This window comes from Ailuropoda melanoleuca, chromosome 1 (genome assembly GCF_002007445.2).
Source record: "Ailuropoda melanoleuca isolate Jingjing chromosome 1, ASM200744v2, whole genome shotgun sequence".
Classification (NCBI taxonomy): Eukaryota; Metazoa; Chordata; class Mammalia; order Carnivora; family Ursidae; genus Ailuropoda; species Ailuropoda melanoleuca.
The window spans coordinates 150,514,136-150,536,157 of record NC_048218.1 but is presented as its reverse complement, the minus strand read 5'-3'; the positions used below and the strand labels follow the sequence as shown (position 1 = coordinate 150,536,157).

Genomic DNA, 22,022 nt, shown 5'->3' with positions numbered 1-22,022 from the left:
TGTCCACAGGCCAGTCTCTAGGACATTTCCCACTTCTCTGACTACAAGTGTTTGTGGCCGGGCATGTGAAACAGTAATAATAATTTTTAACAATTTGTATTTTTTTTTCCATGTGCCAGACACTTTACCTTTTAACTTATTTCTCATAACAATTCTGAAATGGGTATGATTACTGTCTCCATTTTGTAGAGGTGGAAAGTGAAATCCGGATGGGTAGGCATCTTGTCCAGGGTCACATATCTGGAAAGTTGCAAATTTGAGATTTGGTTTTATATCACTTAGCTATTGCCGCAAAAATGCTAGGTTAACAACTCAGTGCCTTAAAACAACAGTCATGTACTGTCCTTGATCTGGGGGTCACTTAAGTGTTGGCTGGCCGAGGCCCGACTCAGCTGGGTGGCTCTGATCTTGGCTGAGATCACTCATACAGTTGAGTCAGCTGGGATCAGCACGTACAGCCTGGACTGGCTAGGTGGCTGTGCCCCATGCATCTTTGGGGACCTCAGAGCCTGGCCTGGCCATGTCATTCTTACAGAACAGCTAAAGAGCCAGGGCACAGGTGGAAATTAAAGAGGATTCCTAAGGCCTGGGCTCAGAATCCACACACCGCTGTCTTCACCTCATCCAAACATCATCAAGAAGTGAGAAATGTAGTCTGTCTTTTGTGAGGAGAACTTCATAGTCAAAGACAGAAATAAAGAATCTGGGAGAAGTGAAAAATTGCGGCCAATGCTACAATCTCCCACATAATCTCATCTACTTCTTTAGGACGTTCCATCTCAAACTTATTGGTAGGTGACGTGAGGAGAAATTAAGCTCTAAGATCATCAGCACCCACATGCCCCAGAGAGAGGAAGGAGTTGGTTTGCAATCGTAGACAAGACACGAAAGTCCCAGGGATGCTCATGACCCTGAGACCATTTCTCTTCCAGCCTCATCTGTGTTCCTGCCTTTCCTGTCATTTGGTGGGTCAAGCTTGCTTCTGAGGTTCTCGCCCCAAAGTCATCTAATTTAGGTTTATTTTCTGCCAAATGTTACTCAAAATGTCCTAAGCAATATAACAGCCAGCCTGTGAGTAAAAATCAGTCAGGCAGTCTGCAGTAATTCATGCTAAGATATCTAACATTCAGCATATTTCACACATCTACTCTTTGCAGTGGATTACATTAAAAACGGAGGATCAAAAAGAATGGGTAAGATTGAATCCGTCCTCAAAGAACACATCCCTCAGAGGAAGACACAGCACATACACAGCACTGCAAAATGAGTGCATTTGCTCCTGAATTAGGGAAACACAGGAGTAGGTGGGATGAAACTGTGATTAAGGCCAAAATGGGAATGCCTTTGAGGGACCCATGTGTTCTGTCAAGTCCTGGGAAATGAGGAGGATTTCTACAATCAGAGAAGAGAAAGGGGGGACAGTGAGGGGTGTGCTTGGGGTAGGGAGATAGGAAGCGAGGACAGTGAGCAGAGTCATTGAGGTATAAAAACAACATGATATCGGATGAAGGGATTGGGATCACCTGGTGAATGATAAGAAATCTTTAAGTGTAATGTTGGAAAGAAGAATTTGTCAGTGTGCCTCTAAGGGTTATGCAAGGGATTGGGGCCTTGTGTGACTAATGTGTTCTGTCCCACTAAACAGGCATTATGTCCCCAAAGTGCCATGGGGTATAGAAAGGGCCCCTTGAGATTGTCCTACTCCTTTCATCCTGATATTGTTCTTGGGAAGCAACCTTTTCATCATTATTTGGTTTCCCACGTAAGCTGTCCTCTAGGGAAGAGGATGAGCTAACCTACAGCATTATTCCAGTCCACTTGACGGTTATATTTCTTAGCATCAGTTTTTAAATTGACAGCCTAGTTTATAAAACGAACTCATGGGAGTTGAGTGTTTAGTCAGGACTCTTGATGTTACAGAAATCCAACATAAGCTAAATAAAAAGAGTTTCCTGGAGAATTATCAGTTCAGCTCACTGGGGAGGAACGTCAGGTCCCAGGGCGCCTTGAGAGCCTTCAGAACATGGAAGCTCAAAGTCCGTGTTCTGCTCTCATCGTTGTTTTGAGATTTACTCCACCCGGAAAGACACTGGCCGCTCTGAGAGTGTATTTTTATAGCTCACCGGCAAGAAGGAAGAAAAATTATTTTGCTCACTCCAGCAGAGAAAATCTTAAAGGATGCCTCCTATTGTTCAGATTTGGATTATGTGTTCATTTGTGAGGGATGCCAGAGGAATGAAGTAGAATGATTGGTCCAGTTCTGGATCATGTGGTCCGAGGTGGGTGAGCATATTGTTCCGAAGTTTGAGGAGTGGAGGGGTGGGTGTTTTCTTGGATAGAAAATCACTGTTCCCACTTTTGTGTATCATGAACCGGTGAGGTCCGATGTCCAGTGATCCCCAGGCTAATAGATGAAACTGAGTCTGAACCTGAAAAGCGCAACACTAGACAGGGACTGTCCCCCTTTCCTAAGGATGGAGGAGCCAAACAACATTTAGTCTGGCACTGCTTTTCTTGAGTCATGATTCGAAATGATACAGGTTGAGTAAGCTTTCAGACGGGTCATAAATTAAGTCTGCAAAGGTCAGCCCTGTGGGTAGGATGCTAAATTTATACTGAGGTAGAAAGAGCTGGCTGAGCATCAAATGATGAAAGAGAGTGGGTGTGTTTTTATCCCCTTCGCTCCCTTGGGGAGGCACTCATGTATCTTACAATACTGACACAGAAGGTTTGGAATCAGCAGCATTCCAGATGCTCAGGGAAAGGTGGAAAGAGGAATAGCATGGCCAGATCCCAGCCCAGGCAACTGCTCTTCCCTCACTCCCACCCCTACCTGAGAAACTCAGCTTTGCTTTCAGAATAGCACAGGAACCTTTGGTACTCATAGATACAAAGGGTCAGCATTTTTTTGTGATTTCTTTCAGCCTTATTTAAACCGGGGACTGCTCTGGCAGGTCAAAAACAGCCCATTAATACACTTCCTAAGTTGAGAATAGTTAAAAGCATGGCTAATAATACAGAATTTTGAAAGAGGGGCATGAAATATAAAGAAAAAAAGCAGTGGGCATCAGGAGACCAAATCTCTGATGCTTATTCTGTGTGTGCTCTTGAGCAAGACACAGCCTCTTTGATGCTGTTTCTTCATCTGTGAAAAGCACCAGTTGGACAAATGAATCTCTAAGAATCCTTACACATTGGAAAAATGTACAATTTCACTAGAATGCCCAATTCCTAACCTTTTCTGGGATTGATGTGTTCTCGGTGTGCTTTGTTATTAGTGAGGATGTTGGGAACATTGGTGTGGGAAGAGTGTCTATATACTAAGCCATCCTCCGTAATTAATTTATACAGCACAGAAGAGCATTTAGAACTCAGCGTTGGGAATTGTGCAGATGTTCATATCATCCCTCACCCTTGTTGCCTAGTGTGAGGGACATTGTGAGCAAAGAATCACTAAAACTTGGCTCCTGCCTTTCTGGTATAGAACACTCAACAGTGGCTCCTTGACTTTGAGTCTGGGAGAAGTAGGAAGGTGGGCATGAAGAGTGTGCTTTTAGTATTCAAGAGAAAATGTGCAGGAAGCAGAGAGAGAAGTGAGAATGGAGGCCAAGAGCTACAGATTTTTAAATTGGAAAATCAGTTGGTATCTTTTTTTCTTCCAACAATGAGGACTACAAGCTAAAAAAAATTCGGCTCGGACATGTACGTTAACAATGGCCTTACAAATGGTGTTTTGTACGGAGTAAGCAAGGGAGGCTGTTGGGGGACAAATACAGCTCTAATGCTCTGTCGACACAGAGAATGCGAGGTGGACAGCTGGATGAGGCTGCCATGGCTTTCACCTGTCACCTGGTGTGATGAGAGCAATTCTATTCAATGCCATCCTCACTTTATTTTAGTGATCTGACACTCCCTATGTGGGTTATATTGTTGTCTTTGGTGAATAAAAGAAAAAGTTCTTTCAGGTACCTGTCTTCCTAAAGAAGGTGGGGCAGGGCCTGTGGCCTGCAGTCAACTAGGACTGGGCTTGAATCTGAAACAGGCACTGATTCATTCTGATTGTATTATCTCTCTTCACGAAGACAGGTTGGCAAGTGCCCATCAGTGGATGCCCATCATGAACCTATAGTAGCCAACCCAGGAAATACTATGCAACTGTGAACAAAGAATGAGCAGGCTCTTGTATAATAGAAAGGGCATCAGGATATTTTGTTAAAAGGAGCAAGATGCAGAACAGTTAATTTTTTTAAAAAAAATATTATACTTATTAATTTGAGAGAGAGAGAGAATGCGAGAGAGAGCATGAGCAGGTGGCAGAGAGGAAGAAGCAGGCTCCCCACTGAGCAGGGAGCCTGACATGGGGCTCAATCCCAGGATCCTGGAATCAGGACCTGAGCCGAACGAAGGCAGATGCTTAATCGACTGAGCCACCCAGGTGCCACAAAACAGTTTAAATAGTATGCTATCTCTGGGCTAGGAAGGAAAGAAAAGAACATATTTACATATATCATTGTTACATACTTTTGTGTTGTATGTATAAAAAAACACTGGAAAGATATCTAAGAAATTATTAAAGTAGTTCACTATAAGACAAAGGGGAGAGGGCATGGAGCATTGTGTACAGAAATGACTTGGGAGTGAGGCTGTCAATGTGCATCTTTTATATTATTTATTTTTATATTGTTTTGATTATGAAACAGTAGGAATATATTGCCTATTTTTAAAATTTTAAATTCAAACAAAATTTGGAATGTGTATTTGTTAGTTAAGGTAATACTAGCTGCAATTGAAAATAAATAAACAAAACTCAAAAGCTTAATACAACGTATGTTTATTTTTCACTCATACAAAGTCCAGAAGCAAATGGTCATTCAAGACCCATGCTTCTTTCAAAATAGGTCTCCTTCCTCCAGTATATCTCAGAGTTCTCTGCATCCAGCTAGCAGAGCTGGCGGTGCAGGGGAGGCGCGGGCCTAAAAGCGCAATCACTTCTACCCACATTGCTTTGGCCAGAATGCCCCCATAAAGCTACGCCTAACTACGAAGGAAGTTGGGAACACATCTAGTTGTGTGCCTGGAGGAGGAGATGAATTTGGTGGACAGGTAATGTCTGCCACCAGTGGAAAGACCTAACGAAAGAGAATTCTGATTAATTTTATTTCTGTTGAGTATATAAAATTGAAGTTATTACTAAAGCATTCTTTTGAAATTGTGGCATTAGGGTAAGGTAGGTGCTGCTAGTACCAGCAGGTTGTCCGGGAGTGCGGTCATGTTCACTCACCAGTGTAAGGAAATTCAGACCGAGCAAATAAGATGACTGGGTGTCTCTGAAGGCCGACTATGCGTTGTTTACAAACACCTTTCCACGGTTGTCTGATGATAGCCTCTAATTGCCTTTGAGCTATTTTACAGTTGATGTCAAGGGAAATCATATATGTCTGTGGACATGCAAATGAATTGTTTGGTGCAGAGACTGCTCTCCTCTTTGTTGAAAAGACATGTATGGGTCCATTTACAAATTCACTTCAGTATTTCTGCCTGGTGAATGTGTCTGTTCTTTGGATTCTCCTTTAAACAGGTTTTAACATCTGCCTGGTTCCTTTGTTAACAGTAAGTTAAATACAATCTTTAATGTGTGTTCTTTTGATCTGCATGAGAATTATAAATTTATCCTCTTTTGAAATGTATCCTTTAACACTAGTAATTGCTCAGAACTAAGGATCTCTGCTTCTGGCTCTTGTCAAGCCTTGCTTTCTTTCTTTGGTTTATTTACTTGTTTTGTTTTCTCTTTTTGTTACACCTATCAGCATTGCAGAAAAGCTGTTATGTAGTATGGCATAAAAATTAGGCAATGAAATGATTTTACTATCTTGCACTTCCTCCCCCACCCCAACTGTTAGGATAGTAATGCCAGCATAATATCATCAGAAAGCCTCTTCTGCTGACATTTCAAGCTCCCACAGAAAACTCTGTGAATTTTCTGAGAAGGCCTTATTTGCAAGATTTGTTCAACAAAGAGGTTGGATAAGCACCTTGGATTAAACCTTCAAAGCAGCAGGCCTTTGGTTACTTTTCTGATTAACCTGGGAACGCTTTGAAACTCTTTTCTTTATTATACTGTTTTTCAAAACCATCAGTTTTCATAATGAGAAACACTTTTGTAAACACAGTTTTTGCATTTCCTTCTAATTAGCAAGACCTTTATTTTCATACAAAGATTTCCATATATAAACTTTTATCTGCAAATAATTCTTAATGTGAAGTATTAAAGAATTAAAAGGCTGGTGGAAATTACATTTTTCTTACTGATAACATATCAAAATCTGTTGGTCTATCCATTAATATCTAGCTGCTTAGCCTCCAGGAAGCTCAGAGCCAAATTTTTGTCAACTTTAGTAACTCAGTAGGACCCACCTATCTGCATTCTACCTTTTCCAGTCTTGACCTTGGTTTCTTATTTACATTTTACTTGTTAACTGATTTTACTTATTTAAGTTTCTTTTCTTCTATCTTTTTGTTAATGTTGCAAAAGCCATCTCTACTTCTTTAGGGAATAGGCCAGATTGAAAGGAAAATGTTTATACAGGCACATTATAAATGCCTCTGTATTCAATCTTACAATTCCTGGAAAAATTAGTTTCCCTTGACATTGTCCTTTCCTGGTGTATTTCATTCAGAGACAGGGAGACACTTGGGTATTTTACTTCTCTAGTCCATATGCTATGTAACTATTGTATGCACTTTAGGAATGGACAAACAAAGTCATAGTAGGGTCAGTCGGTATGCCTCAATTCCTACAATGATTCACATCGTTTAAATGATATTGTATTTACTCATATTTCTTAGCCATATCATTATTTATTAGAAAAGTACTTGCTGATCATCAGAATCTCGTCCATCTTCTATAAACAGCTCATGAGCTAGAAAATGGTTTGCCATTATGCCTAGAGGTTAAGAATTCAACTTGAACAGGCTTACAACTCAGAGACTTAAGCTACATCTAAATATCACCCTGGGAGCCCAGTGGTCCTCAGATCCCTTTATAGAGGTGAAATCTCCCTAAAAGGAATCAAAGTATTGCCTTAAAGGGGAAAACAAAAGGGTCGCTTAGCTGCCTTCCCACTATCCTGGGGAAAGCCCCTTTGATGATGTACTAAAAACACACTGGACTAGGGAACGCTTTCTTCCTTAAGAAGAGTGTGTTTCTGGGGCAGCTGTCCTAAATTGAGGTCAAATAAAACTCTTTTCCTTTCTCTAAAAACAACAACAACGGAAACACCAAAACCACACGGGACCTGAGGCCCCATATCTGGGTTCAAGCCCTGGTTTTGCAGCTCACTGAAGTGTAATTTCCTGCACCTATAAAATATGGGTAAAAATTCCTCTCACCTTTCGAGTGGTTGTGAAAAGTCCATGTGAGCACCCTTGGCATGGAACAGGGTTCCTTCATCATCAACTCCCTCCCTGACCTGCAGTAGGAATTAAGTCTATATGTGTGAACTCTAGAGTTTTGGAGCCTCTTCCTTTTCTCATGGCCAGCCACCATGCTCAGGCAGGCTGCAGCAATAGCAGCTCAGGGCTTTGGGGTTTACGCTTTCCCCGGGGAACCTCTCGCCCTACCCTTGGACATCCTTCATTTTGCCTTAATAATCTTTGAGGAAACCTTCATTAAGGAATTACCTGGTCATTTCTGGCATTTCATATTTTCCAAAGATGGCCACAACAATTTCTCTCACCCCATAAGCTCTTCTGCAGTGTGAAAGTAAAGAAAAGAAAAATTAGTGTTCTAAAAGGATTTAATACCCATCTTACGGTAATTCACTTTCTAAACATGGACAAATTGTCCTTCTGTTTGTCATCTGGAGCTTTCCTGGGGTTGGATGGGAAGGACACCTTTCTTTTGTAAAATGGGAAAGGAAAATTGAAGGCTTCTCCCCATGACTATTGTCTGGCAGGTTAGTTTGGGGAAAACAATATAAGGAAGTGGGAATCTGGAAATTGATTTCCTTAAAATCGCCATAGGCATGTACCTGTTGTAGGTCTTACTGTACCTTTGATGGGATGAGCTTCCTAGCTTGAAAGTTATTGCTCTTTGTGACCATTACTTTGTGGTGTGATAATTTGAAAACTGGTTTTATAAGATATTACTAGAAGTTAAAAAAAATCAGAATGAGGCTGGTCTCCATAATGGAAAAAAAATTCAGGTAACTCTGGTTTAACAACATTTCTTTGTTGTATGTCTGAGAATACAGTGACTCTTAAGGGGTGGAGGATATAGAATACAGCATTCTCCAAACAGAATTGGATGAGAAACCTTTATTTACTTTTTTTCATGGAGACTGATATGAGAATAATGTTAAATTACACGTGCTTTTGGAGGCATGGGCTGTATTTGCTATTTATTGCTGTGTTACAGATTACCACAGATTTAGCTTAGAACAACATACATTTATTATCTCACAGTTTCTGTGGGTCAAGAATGTGGATACATTTTGATTCATTTTCTGCAGGGGCACAATTCGGGTGTTGTCTGGAATGGATCTCATCTGAGTGTTTGACTGGAAAGGGGTTCATTCCAATGAGGTGGTTGGCAGAATTCATTTCCTTGTGGTTTGGGGACTGAGGGCCTCATTTTCTCACTGGCAGTTGACTGGAGGACATCCTTAGTTCCTTGCCACTTGCGTCTCCTTTCATCAGGACCAATAAGTGAGCAGATAGTCTCTTCACAAGGTGTTTTTGCCATCTTATGTAATGTAATTGTATACACGTAGTCGTGTTTACCTTGTCATCTTTGTTGAAAATGTTGATTAGAAGCAAGTTATAGGTTTCACATGCACTCAAAGGGAGGCGATTACACAAAGTCATGAATATCAAGAGGTAGGAACCATGGAGGTAAGAACTGCAAAACTATCGGTACAAATGACTTTGTCCACTATCCACACTTAGATCATGTTATTCCCCTGATTAAAATTCTTCCCTGGTTCCTTACTGCCTACAGCAGTGATTCTGCACCATGACCACACATCACAATCACCTGCAATGCCTCAAGATGCTGAATGTTTGGCCCACCCCCAGAGAGTCTGACTTAATTGATCATTGGATAGGGTTCAAGTGTCAGGTTTTTTTTTAAAAGCTCATATGATTTTATTTTTCAAGGCTTAAATCTTTTTCAAATAAAATTATTGAGATACAATGCATGTAACATAAAATTCATCCATTTAAAGTGTACAATTAAATCATTCTTAACGTATCCCATTACTGATTTTTTAAATGTGTATTATAACACAGTTTGCCATAGTTTTTTTTTTAATATATATTTTTTAAAGATTTTATTTTTGAGTAATCTCTACACCCAATATGGGGCTCAAACTCACAACCCTGAGATCAATGGTCACATGCTGTGCCAACTGGCCAGCTAGGAGCCCCTAAAATTTGCTATTTTCAAGTGTATAATTCAGTGACATTAATTACATTCACAATATTGTACAGCCATCACCACTGTTTCCTCATCCCTATTTGATTTTAATAAATGTCCCATTCTGCAGGACTAAGTCCGGGTGCCTTAGGAAGCTCCTAAAACCTTCCATAAGAATACCTCATCCTTTCTTCCTAGATGCAGCCCCTGTCACTTCCTGCCCTGCTTTCTCTTGGATCCAGACATGCTGAATCATCTTTAACCTTTGAAAACTTATTATCTTTGCATATTCCTATTTTAGCTCTCTGAAACATTATTCCCACTACTACTTCTGATAAAATCCCATGCCTTCAAAGCCAGACTCAAGTATTATTTATATGAAGTATTTTTTTCCACCTCTGGGGTCCTTTAGCTGCTCCCCTCCGTGATCTATAGTACCTTTCATGACCCTCTGTCAGAACACTTACTCATGACGATTTTCTGTGTCTGTTTTTGTCTCTCCCACCAGATTCTCTCTTTCTACCTCTCTTTCTCTCTCTCAAGTGGTGAACACTCAAATGGTGAAGGTGCAATGTGAACATATAAATCCATGATGCAGTTCTTGAAGAACTGGCAAAAAGAGCCACAGACAGTGATACAAGTGAGAAGTAAACTTTTGTTAGAACAGGTGGGAGAGCTTGGTTTTAGAGGGTCTAGGAAAGATACAGATTAAGAAAAGGTCTTGAGCAAAAATGGTTCCCCAGGGAAGACAGACCTGGGCTGCTGGGATGAGGGAAGAAGGAACTCACATATTGGTTGTATCTAAGGGCACTGAAAGCAAACAGCCTATTAAAACATTGTACATCAGACTGTTCAGGACTTCCAGAATTAGACATAAGCAAATGTAAAATTTCAAATCCCAAATCAATACTTGCCAAAAAGATACAGTGTTAAAAAGAATCATAACCCTGAACAGATGTTCCATTTGTTAATTTGATTTTTACTAACAAGATACGTTTTCGAAGGCATTGCTGAATGTACCAGTTTTGTTCCTTGTTAGTATAGTATAATCAGAAGGATGTCTTGGTTCAACAATGCTCTGGAGGTTGAAATGTGTCTCCTTTATGATTTGCAGCTCTGATTCATTCTATTTTTCTGCCCAAGGTGCAAAAATGCAAATGTGAATTGAGATTCTGTGTTAATTTCTGCTTTTTACATTATCACCATTAAAAAAAAATCAGACCAAGTATTTTTTTTTAATCTCCCTAAAAGTGTGGCCTGAGGTGCACAAGGCACAATATACTGTTGTCGAGTCATATTAACCTACAGTCTCACATTATTAAAAAACAAAAAAAACCCATACATCTGTCATAGAAAAACATGTATAAATTAAACATATCCAATCAGAAATAAATCGTTGAAAGGAGAATACATGTTAAAAGGCATTGGGATCTACTTTAAAATAATTAGGCAAAAGAGAAAGAGGAAAAAATATATAAAGCAGTCATGGCAAAATCTCAAGAATTGTTGAATCTCAGTTACAAGTAGATGGGGAGTCATTGTAACCTTCTGCCTACTTTTGCGTATGTCTGATGTTGATGATAATAAATAGTAGATAAATATAATATAAATATAAATAAATCATAAACTTACAGATAAAATGCCTTCAAATATTTGCGCAAATTTAAGGGTACAACTTACAGAATTAGGTTCCTTAATCACAGAATTACATTGTGTTATATCAAAAAATAATGATATTTTGCAAACAATAGGTTTGATTATTTCTTCAGAGGTCTTATACCATGTTACTTTCACCATGGAGCATAGAATGACAGAGTCCTACAATGATTTTACCTCTTTCTGATGCTATTTAATAAGCTACCTTTCTTACTGCCCTGAAATCTGAATTTTTTTTTTAAAGGTTTTATTTATTTATTTGACAGAGAGAGCCAGCCAGTGAGAGAGGGAACACAAGCAGGGGGAGTGGGAGAGAAAGAAGCAGGCTCCTAGTGGAGAAACCTGATGTGGGGCTTGGTCCCAGAATGCTGGGATCACGCCCTGAGCTGAAGGCAGACGCTTAAGGACTGCGCCACCCAGGTGCCCTCCTGAAATCTGAATATTCTGAAAGAGTTCATCTGTCTTTAGAAGTAACAATGATCTTGACTCACCTTTTGAATTAGACACAGTGTTAAAAGTGATAGTTGGAACTGGCCTGCATTAGGGAGACCCATGTTTTCATTTCCTTATGTATCAACAAGGAAGATTATCATTTTCAAACTTACAACATCTGATTCAATTACTGTTTTGTAGAAACCATATCTATTGTTTGTGGCTTGAAACATGAATTTGAAAAGAGTGATTTTTATTTTACTTCTATGACAGTATCAATAAAGGTAGAGTATATCTTATTGTCTAGAGAGATATTTAACATGCTGTAGGTGTAAATGAAAGATAAACTAAGAGATAAAAGTGAACCTTTCAAACATTAATGTGATGTTGGGCTGTGTTATTATGAGCCTAATGATATCAAGAACACATAGGTGTCATGCTGGGAAACCAATGATCTAGCTTTCATCTTGACTGCAGGCAAAGAATATCTCGTTAAAGCTATAAGTTTCACAAGTCTGTTCCCAAATTTAAAACCCTTAAGGAAAATGGTTTTCATGGTTCAGCAGTTTTAAAGGGTTGTACTTACTTGGCTTTGTAACAAGGAAATTAATAGTTTTTCTAAAACAAATCAGAATTATGCCACAGTGGCATGTGTTTTCATGCTGTTGCCGTTAGCACTTAACTTCCTGTCTAGATAACAAAACCAGGGACTCCACATTGAATTCACCACAGGGAAACATTTATTACCTGCTATGTTTGTTCAGGATGGTCTGGAATGGGGATGAAATTTGCTCAGTCATGGCTAGGTAAAAATTGTTTTCTTCAGGTGATGTGAACTGAAGTAGGTTTCTAATCAACCTTCACTATTCAGAGTGAATCTTACTTAGCCTGCATGAGGAGGACTAAGTTGCTCCAGCCCCACGTGGTGTCAGTAACCAATTGACTGAAGTGTGTGCAGGCCTCAGGGACCCACAGTATTGGGAAATACATGTCAGTGCAATGAACTGAATTTACTTCTTTTTCTCAATGGACTTTGTAATAAATCTTACGTAGCCATGTGAGAGGTGCATTATAAGAAACATTCCCCTGTTTCTGTTTTATATTCATTTAATTTAAAGAGCAACCGTTTGTTGTATCTGGGGGAAACGAGACAAATTACAACAGAGGTAAGAGAGTATGGAAATGTCAAATGCCTCTAATGGTGTTAGCTTAAAGGAAAGTCATTAGTGATTTACAGAAAGAATGTCAAAACAAGATGAGCAGTAAGAATGTAATTATCATTTTCCAAAAAAATGTTAGAGAAGCAAAACTACCTAGACTCACCTTATTTCATCTGGGTGATCAGAAATTACAAATGAACAACTCTTATACCCTGGAAAGAGCATGTCCTGTGGGGCGTGTGTGGAAGCAAACTTGGAGACATTCATAGACAGTTGAAACTCAAAGCAGTTCACAGACACTTTAAGTTGGAGCAACTGGGTGCACATCTTGCTTCCCCCTCACTCACGCTTTCAGTCCCAAGGGAAAAGGATAGAATTTATTCAGAAGATACAGTTATGATTTAAAAATTTTAGATTGTGTATAAATGTACTTTCAGCTGCAAAGGTCATTCAAAACAATCATTAAAACAGACTCCATTAAAAAGCTTTAACTATATTAAATGTTTTCAAGTAAGGCGTACTTTTTTTTGAATGCTGAATTTCTTGAATTTTTTGGTATGTTGTTTAATTTCTTTTTAAATTTTCATCAGCATCTTTTGTAGCTAGTGATTATTCCCACCCATTACACTGTTGTTAGAAATCTATTGCACAATACATCCAATTTCCCTGAAAGAAAAGGGATTTTGTGAACCATGTATACACTACAGCTTAGTGTGACAAGTAGTTTCTGAAAAGAATAACCATTATGAAATATAACTTTTACTTAAAAAGAAAAAAAAATGCCTCCAGTTTTTGGCTAATTATGAATATTATGAATAAGGTTGTTTAAAATATTCATGTAACAAATGTAATCCATGTAAATAACTACATGTAGTTCATGTAACTTACATGTAAATCATGTAAACAAATATTTGCGTGGGCATATATTTTCATTTCTCTTGCATAAAAATCTATAGTGGAGATATGGGGTCACATATTAAGAGTATGTTTAACCTCATACAAAACTTCCAAACTCCTTTTCAAAGTGTACTGTTGTACACTTGCACTGATAATCAGGTGGACAGGATGACAAATTCTTCAGCTGTCAGCCTCTTTCCATGGCTACATCATTACTTCCTCGATAGGCTCATGAATAAAATGCCCATCCTGAAGGGATGGAGTGATGTATGGACTCAGTAACATGGCTGTTTACTCTGAAAGGAGATTTGGTTACCACTGCTGAATGCCTGACTTGCCAACAGTAGTAGCCTATCGCCTACTCCTTATGCAGTATCTCATTAGTTTTCTTTTCTTTTTTTTTTTTTTATATTTTATTATTATATTATGTTAGTCACCATACAGTACATCCCCGGTTTCTGATGTAAAGTTTGATGATTCCTTAGTTGCATATAACACCCAGTGCACCATGCAATATGTGCCCTCCTTACCACCCATCACCAGTCTATCCCATTCCCCCACCCCCCCTCCCCTCTGAGGCCCTCCGTTTGTTTCTCATAGTCCTTAGTCTCTCATGTTTCATTCCCCCTTCTGATTACCCCCCTTTCTTTATCCCTTTCTTCCCCTACTCTTCATCCTAGTTCTTATGTTCCATAGATGAGAGAAACCATATGATAATTGTCTTTCTCTGCTTGACTTATTTCACTTAGCATTATCTCCTCCAGTGCCGTCCATGTTGCAGCAAATGTTGAGAATTCGTTCTTTCTGATAGCTGAGTAATATTCCATTGTATATATGGACCACAGCTTCTTAATCCAGTCATCTGTTGAAGGGCATCTCGGCTCCTTCCATGATTTGGCTATTGTGGACAATGCAGCTATGAACATTGGGGTGCATATGGCCCTTCTCTTTACTACGTCTGTATCTTTGGGGTAAACACCCAGTAGTGCAATGGCTGGGTCATAGGGTAGTTCAATTTTTAACTTTTTAAGGGACCTCCACACTGTTTTCCAGAGTGGCTGTACCAACTTGCATTCCCACCAACAATGTAGGAGGGATCCCCTTTCTCCACATCCTCTCCAACAATTGTTGTTTCTTGCCTTGTCTATCTTTGCCATTCTAACTGGCGTAAGGTGGTATCTCAGTGTGGTTTTGATTTGAATTTCCCTGATGGCTAATGATTTTGAACATTTTTTCATGTGTCTGTTAGCCATTTGTATGTCTTCATTGGAAAAGTGTCTGTTCATATCTTCTGCCCATTTTATGATTTGTTTATTTGTTTCTCGTGTATTGAGTTTGAGAAGTTCTTTGTAGATCTTGGATACCAGTCCTTTATCTGTGGTGTCCTTTGCAAATATATTCTCCCATTCCGTGGGCTGTCTCTTAGTTTTTTTGACTGTTTCCTTGGCTGTGCAGAAGCTCTTTATCCTGATAAAGTCCCATAAGTTCATTTTATCTTTTATTTCTCTTGCCTTTGGAGATGTGTCGTGAAAAAGGTTGCTCTGGCCGATGTCATAGAAGTTGTTGCCTATGTTCTCCTCTAGAATTTTGATGGATTCCTGTCTCACATTGAGGTCTTTCATCCATTTGGAGTTTATTTTTGTGTATGGTGTGAGAGAGTGGTCAAGTTTCATTCTTTTGCATGTAGCTGTCCAATTTTCCCAGCACCATTTATTGAAGAGACTGTCTTTTTTCCACCGGATGTTTTTTCCTGCTTTATCAAAGATTAGTTGCCCAAAGAGCCGAGGGTCCATTTCTGGGTTCTCTATTCTGTTCCATTGGTCGATGTGTCTGTTTTTGTGCCAGTACCATGCTGTCTTTGTGATCACAGCTTTGTAGTACAGCTCGAAATCCGGCATTGTGATGCCCCCAGCTTTGTTTTTCCTTTTCAACAGTTCCTTGGAGATTCGGGGCCTTTTCTGGTTCCATACAAATTTAAGGACTATTTGTTCCAGTTCTTTGAAAAATGTCCTCGGTATTTTAATCAGAATAGTATTGAAAGTGTAGATTGCTCTGGGTAGCATGGACATTTTGACTATGTTAATTCTTCCAATCCATGAGCATGGAATATTTTTCCATCTTTTTATGTCTTCCTCAATATCTTTCAAAAGTGATCTATAGTTTCTAGCATATAGGTCCTTTACGTCTCTGGTTAAGTTAATTCCAAGGTAACGCATGGTTTTTGGTGTTATTGTAAATGGGATGGATTCCCTAATTTCTCTTTCTTCAGTCTCGTTATTCGTGTATAGAAATGCAACTGATTTCTGGGCATTGATTTTGTATCCTGCCACCTTACTGAATTGTTCTATAACTTCTAATAGTTTGGGAGTGGATTCCTTTGGGTTTTCCATATAGAGTATCATGTCATCTGCGAAGAGAGATTTTGACTTCTTCTTTGCCGATTTGGATACCTTTGATCCCTTTTTGTCTTCTGATTGCTGTTGCAAGGACTTCTATTGCAGCATAACAATTACCACAAAATTAGCAGCTTATGACAACACACATTTATTATTTCAGACTTTCTATGGGGCATAAGTCTGAACATGGGTTAGTTGAGTCCTCTGTGTAAGTTCCAGTTGCTTCATAACTGCACCAGCATTTCATCATCAGACTTTAGAGCCCAGGACTGTCCAGTAGAAATACAGTGGAAACCACATAGACAACTACATTAACAGTGGAAATAGTTGAAGTTTATTTAAAAATTATTTTAAAGATTTTATTTATTTATTTGTTAGAGATAGAGAGCGAGGGCACAAGCGGGGGGGGTGCACATAGAGGGAGAGGCGGGCTCCCTTCTGTGGAAGGAGCTGAAAGTGGGACTTGATCCCAGGACCCTGGGATTATGACCTGAACTAAAGGTAGTTGCTTAACTGACTGAGTCACCCAGGCGTCCCTGAAGTTTATTTTAATAGTATACTTTCTTTAACCAAATCTATTTAAATTTATTGTCATTTCAGCATGTAATCAGAATAAAATTAATGAGATACTTTATTTTTCATACTAAGCCACAAAATTCTGGCATGTATTCTTACAGCACAACTTAATTCAGACTAGTTATATTTCAAGCCCTTAATAGCCACATGTAGCTAGTAGTTGCTATATTGGGCAACATAATTACAGATATTTTAGTGGGTATACGCTGGTAATTGTGGTTTTAATTTGCATTTTCCTGATAACTAAATGATGTTGACCATGTTTTCATGTACTTCTTAGTCACTCATATATCTTCTTTTGTGTAATATCTGTTTAAGGGTGCCCGGGTGGCTCAGTCGTTAAGCATCTGCCTTTTGCTCAGGGCATGGTTCCAGCGTTCTGGGATCGAGTCCCGCATCGGGCTTCCTGCTCAGGGGGAAGCCTGCTTCTCCCTCTCCCTCTCCCCCTGCTGGTGTTCCCTCTCTCGCTGCCTCTCTCTCTGTCAAATAAATAAATAAAATCTTTAAAATATAATGATGATAATAATAATAATATCTGTTCATCCAGCAACAGGTGAATGGATATACAAATTGTGGCATACTCACACAATGAAAAAGCACTCAGCAGTAACAATGAAAAAAATATATTGATTCATGCAATAACCTGGATGACTCTCAAATATTATGCTGAGTGAACATAGCCAGACACGAAGGAATACATCTGAAGTGATTCCACTTGCAAGAAACTTCAGAACAGGCCGACTAGTCAAGAAGCAAGCAGATCGGTGGTTATAACAGGGGTGTGTGAATGATTGCAGGACTGTGTGAGAAGACTTTTTAGAGTGATGGAAATGCTTTATATCTTGGAGTGGTGATTACGTATATACATTTGCCAAAATTTACTGAGCTGTACATGTAAAATGGGTACATGATACTGTATGTAAACTATACTCCAATACCGTTGATTTAAAGAGTAAAAGTATTATGTGTTAGTACCTGCTATGTACTTTACAGGACCGGAGCAAAGTAAAACTGTGGGCCCTCTTATTTAAAAGGTATTAAGAATTTCAAGACAATGACAGCAGAGGTAGTTTGTCTGTTATTGAATTCCTGGTAATAGACAGGGCATGGCATATAGAAGGTTCCAATAAAGTGCTGTTGAATGAATTTAGATCTTAGTGCTCAGCAGTTTCCATTTGAGAACAGCCTAACACCTTTTCCTACTTCTCCTATTTATTTCATAGACCTGAGGAAAGAGTAGAATTCTGAGTACAATTTTTTAAAAATGCTGGTCATAACATATGACAGAAAAATGCTGAGTAAAGTTGTTTTATTTTTATATTTTCTAAAGACATGAAGAAATATAGCCAAATCACTAACATGAAGAGAGAACAATTTGGTTGAGTGGGTGATTATACAGGCATCGTAAGGTACAAAGGAATTTTGTCCTGTAAGTATTGTGTTGTTAGTCATAGGCTGACTTAGAGTGGCAGTGGTGCACCTAATCTGGGCCAGGAAACAAGCTAAGTAATGGGGATATATAGAGAGAAAACAGGTATATATAATTGTGCAGTGTTTTGTTGTCTTTAAAATTCAATTTTAGATCATGTTCCAATTATTAACATTTCTTATATTTTGTTCCATCATAACTCAGTGTACAAAAGATAAAGCAGAATTCTCATGTTTTGGAGCAGATGGAATAGTAGTTATAAGTATATATAATCCATACTGTCACAGACATTTCATTGGGAGTTTCCTCTAGTGCTTTTTAACAAGCTAGAATAGTTATTAACAGAGGCACTTGGACTTAAATCATGTGTATGGACTGAATGTGTCCCCCCAACCCCCATATTCATATGCTGAAGCTCTAGCCCCCCAGTATGGCTAGATCTGGAGTAAGGAAGTAATTAAGGTGAAATGAGGTCATAACTTTAGAATCCTGATGATAGGATTAGTGTCCTTAGAAGAAGAGACCAGAGATCTTGCCTGTTCGCTTGCCTCATGCATGCACCAAGAAAAGCCCGTGTGAGGATGCAGTGAGGCCACCATCTGCAAACCAGGAAAAGTCCTCAGCAGAAACTGAAACCTGGGACTTGCAGCCTCCCAGAACCATGAAAAGATAGATTTCTCTTGTTTAAGCCATGCAGCCTGGGGTATTTTATTATGGGAGCCTGAGCTAATATAATATGTAATATTCTATAAAATATTTTTAAAAATACAAAATATGCATAATCTGATTCAAATAAAATGACCAATTTAATCAGTTACATAATGTGGGCAGCCTTGTAGGGTGACAACAGGATTTATATGTATTTATTGATGGCATGAATTTATTCACCCTAAAATTTTGAGAAATTCAGATGGCAAATTATCCCTCAAGGAAATTTACAGTGATTCTATTTTATCACTTACTGTCCTAAACCAAGGGGTGTGTGTGTGTGTGTGTGTGTGTGTGTGTGTGTGTGTTTAAAGGAAAACTGGAGTTTTAAATGATTAAAGGTATCACTTAAATATAACTATTTAAAATGCCTGTCCGGTGGCTGTCACTGTGCCTCTCATACTATTCAACTTATTTTAGGAATGAAAGTAGTAAGAGATGAGATGGCAGTGTGCTAACAATTGAATAAACAATTTACTGAAAAAAAATGGCCAAAAAAAGTGATTTTGTTGTACTTGTTTCATTGGCACGCAGTGTACAAAAGATAAAGCAGGAGTCTGCTATTTTGGAGCAGGTAGAATGGTAGTTAAACCTGTTTCACTTATTTCACCAAAGCAAAAGTCTTCAAAATAAATTAAACATGGCTGAGTAGTTGGGGAAGAGAAGTAACTAAAGGAGAAGTAGAAGTGATGAATGAGGTGCTAACAAGCAAGACTGTACATTTTGGGGGAAGATGGTGGATTGAAAGAAGTATGGTAGTACTATTTCCACAATAATTAAATGTGGTATTCTGGGGTGAGACTGCTTGGGTTTGAAGTCTTGCTATGCCAGTTACAAGCTACATAACCTTAGCTTATTTCCCATCTAAACCTCAGATTGATCGCTGGAAAATGGGAAAAGTAATAGTAACCATCCTATATGTTAACAGGGATGAGCAGCATAATCATCAGTAAGTGTACTGGCATAATGTGTGGTAAGCATGTAGCACGGCACCTGCAACATAATAAATACAGTAAATGCTACTGATGATACGAATCATGTATTATTGCTTCTCTTCAAAAGTTACACTACTAATGTAATTCTAATCTATGTGAATTTGGGTATTTTGACACAGACTGATATCTAACTCAAAAACAGAAAAAAATGGGGACAAATGTCCAGTTAATTTTTATATTTACTTATTGCCAAGGCCCTCTTTAGACTCTAACTTGCCTTTCTGAGGCATTTGCCTCAAAGTCTTTGTCCCAAAACGCATCCAGGGAGTCCAGTATGTGGTATATGGCTGTTTCCCGAAATCCACAGTTATATTATTTGAAGCTATGTATCAATGAATTTTTTATCTTGCCTACTTGTAGTTTTTCCCATTTTGGTTCACTGTATCATAACTGTCAGCATGTCCCATTGTCACACCTTTATTGAGCTTGTCAGATGCATGTGATAAAACTATGGCTCCAGGGCAAGTACACAGATTTCATTCTCACAGGGAAGAAGTTGTATGCTGACATGCTCTTACAAGCCCTCCCTCCAAAGTTCTGCTTCTCATTTTAAGAAACTCTGCCTTAAATAATCCAACAAAGACATCTGCCAAAAACATTTGGCTCTGCAAAGAGCAAGTCGTTTCGTTGCTCCTGCTGCAGTTGGCAAATGATAGCTAAAGAATTAGAATCAGGGAAAGTCAAATGTCTTGCTGTGAGAACTCTCTCTGATAAAGACAGGTATCAAAGGAATTTTAGAAAATTCCTAAGCCAAAGAAATACAGCTGGGAACTGTTCTTGAAATGTGTAGGAAGAGTGTGTAGGGCTCAGTAAATAGTAGGCCCTTAGTCGGTATTTTATATGAATTAAAAATCATGGTACTACTTCTGCTGCAGAGAATGTTAAATTATTTCTTTTTAGCCTTTACCTGCGATCCTAGAGTAGTATGTCATACATAAGTTGATGAGATCACAAAATGGTATTTCATCTTGTGGCACTGTTCGATTTTAAGTGTTTTCGCATGCAAGTGTTCCCTGTTCATTTTTGAACTATGTTGGTTTTTCTTGATACTAATAGTTGGGATTCTGTTAAGGCCCCTGAAGAAGATAACTGAGACTATTAAGGGGAAAAACAACTGTCAGAGATTTGTTGTTTAGGTTATCCAGATGTATTAATACTTACAGATTACAGGTTATAGACAGAAAATTCTGTCTCTATTCTCAGATTTCAGTTCAGAATTTTAAAAAATATTTTAATGGTCTTTTCTGTGAAAGTTTAAATTGCTTTCGAAAACATACAAATTCCAAATGCAAGGTCCTATTTCATTTTCAATGACTTTATTGAGAACAATTTGCAAATTAGATTTTACAGTTTAACATTTTACAATTAGAAATTTTATCTGCTACTACATAAGTTGCAAACTTTTTCAAAACACTACAGAAAATCCTTTATTTCTTTGGATTTTTCTGTTCCATGCTGAGCTCCTGAGATATATTTTTTCTTTCAACTTCATTTTCATCTTCCTGTGAAATAAATTTTAGAAAACATTAAAATATAAACTTTAGGGCATTTTATCAGCTATACTTAATACATTTTAATTCTATTTCTCTGAAGAATTAACTACTGTGATTCTGGTAATCCTAGAAAAAAGGCAGAAACAAAATGGTAAAGTTATGTTACACTTAAATATTTACAGTGGGTGTTATTTTACACTACCTACCCATTGACTAAAGTTTTCCATATGTTTTTAAAAGCAACTTATTTTATTAATGACCTAAAAATTACTTTTGAAAACACCTGCCCATAAAAGTGTCCTTTTTAGGAGGTGATCAGGTGTTTTTACTTCATTCTTTGATAAAAATAAATTTAACTTCTGACACACTTTATGTATTCCAGCATGGCGTTTTTGTCTCATCTAGCATACTTTCTTGACAGGTCTGCCAATCCAATTACTTGTACCTCCATATGTTATCTGAAGATTAGTCAGCTCTAAAATAGGAAACATGGGCATGTCAGGCTATTGAATGCTTACAGTCTTCTATAGTTTCAATTCTAAGTGGTGGCTTCATAATTCACAGCAGGTTCCTGTGGAACATGGTGAATAAATGAAGTGACTTCATAATGTCAGTCTCCATAGGAATGAAGTGCATCTTGTGTTCAGTAGTAAATGGTGACCTCCAAAGTATAAATAATGAAAAGTCTGGAAAAATATTTCATCTTACAATTTGTAACCCGTTTCATCATCTATGTTCTTTCAACAATACCAAGTATAAAGCAGTTTTGCTTTCCTAATATTTTTAATATTTATCAAGTAAGATTTTTCATTTTTATAACTGAAGTTAAAAAGCATTGTTTTTTCTATTGAATTAAAGCATGAGT

At 38.3% G+C, this 22,022-nt stretch overlaps 1 protein-coding gene across 6 annotated transcripts in view; it reads right to left on the bottom strand.

Moving 5' to 3' along the window:
• PHF14 (PHD finger protein 14) overlaps positions 1–22,022 on the bottom strand; it is a 240,606-nt gene that overhangs the window by 13,488 nt on the left and 205,096 nt on the right. For 3 of the 6 annotated variants that reach the window (XM_034668347.1, XM_034668303.1, XM_034668318.1), the window contains one exon: positions 20,975–21,166. The exons of 2 other annotated variants lie outside the window; for them this stretch is intronic. In XM_034668347.1, coding sequence (XP_034524238.1) covers positions 21,092–21,166 — 75 coding nt within the window. In that variant the 3' untranslated portion in view covers positions 20,975–21,091. Of the gene's footprint in view, positions 1–20,974; positions 21,167–22,022 lie in introns of those variants that run through there. One more of the 6 variants, XM_034668314.1, reaches the window with a different exon arrangement.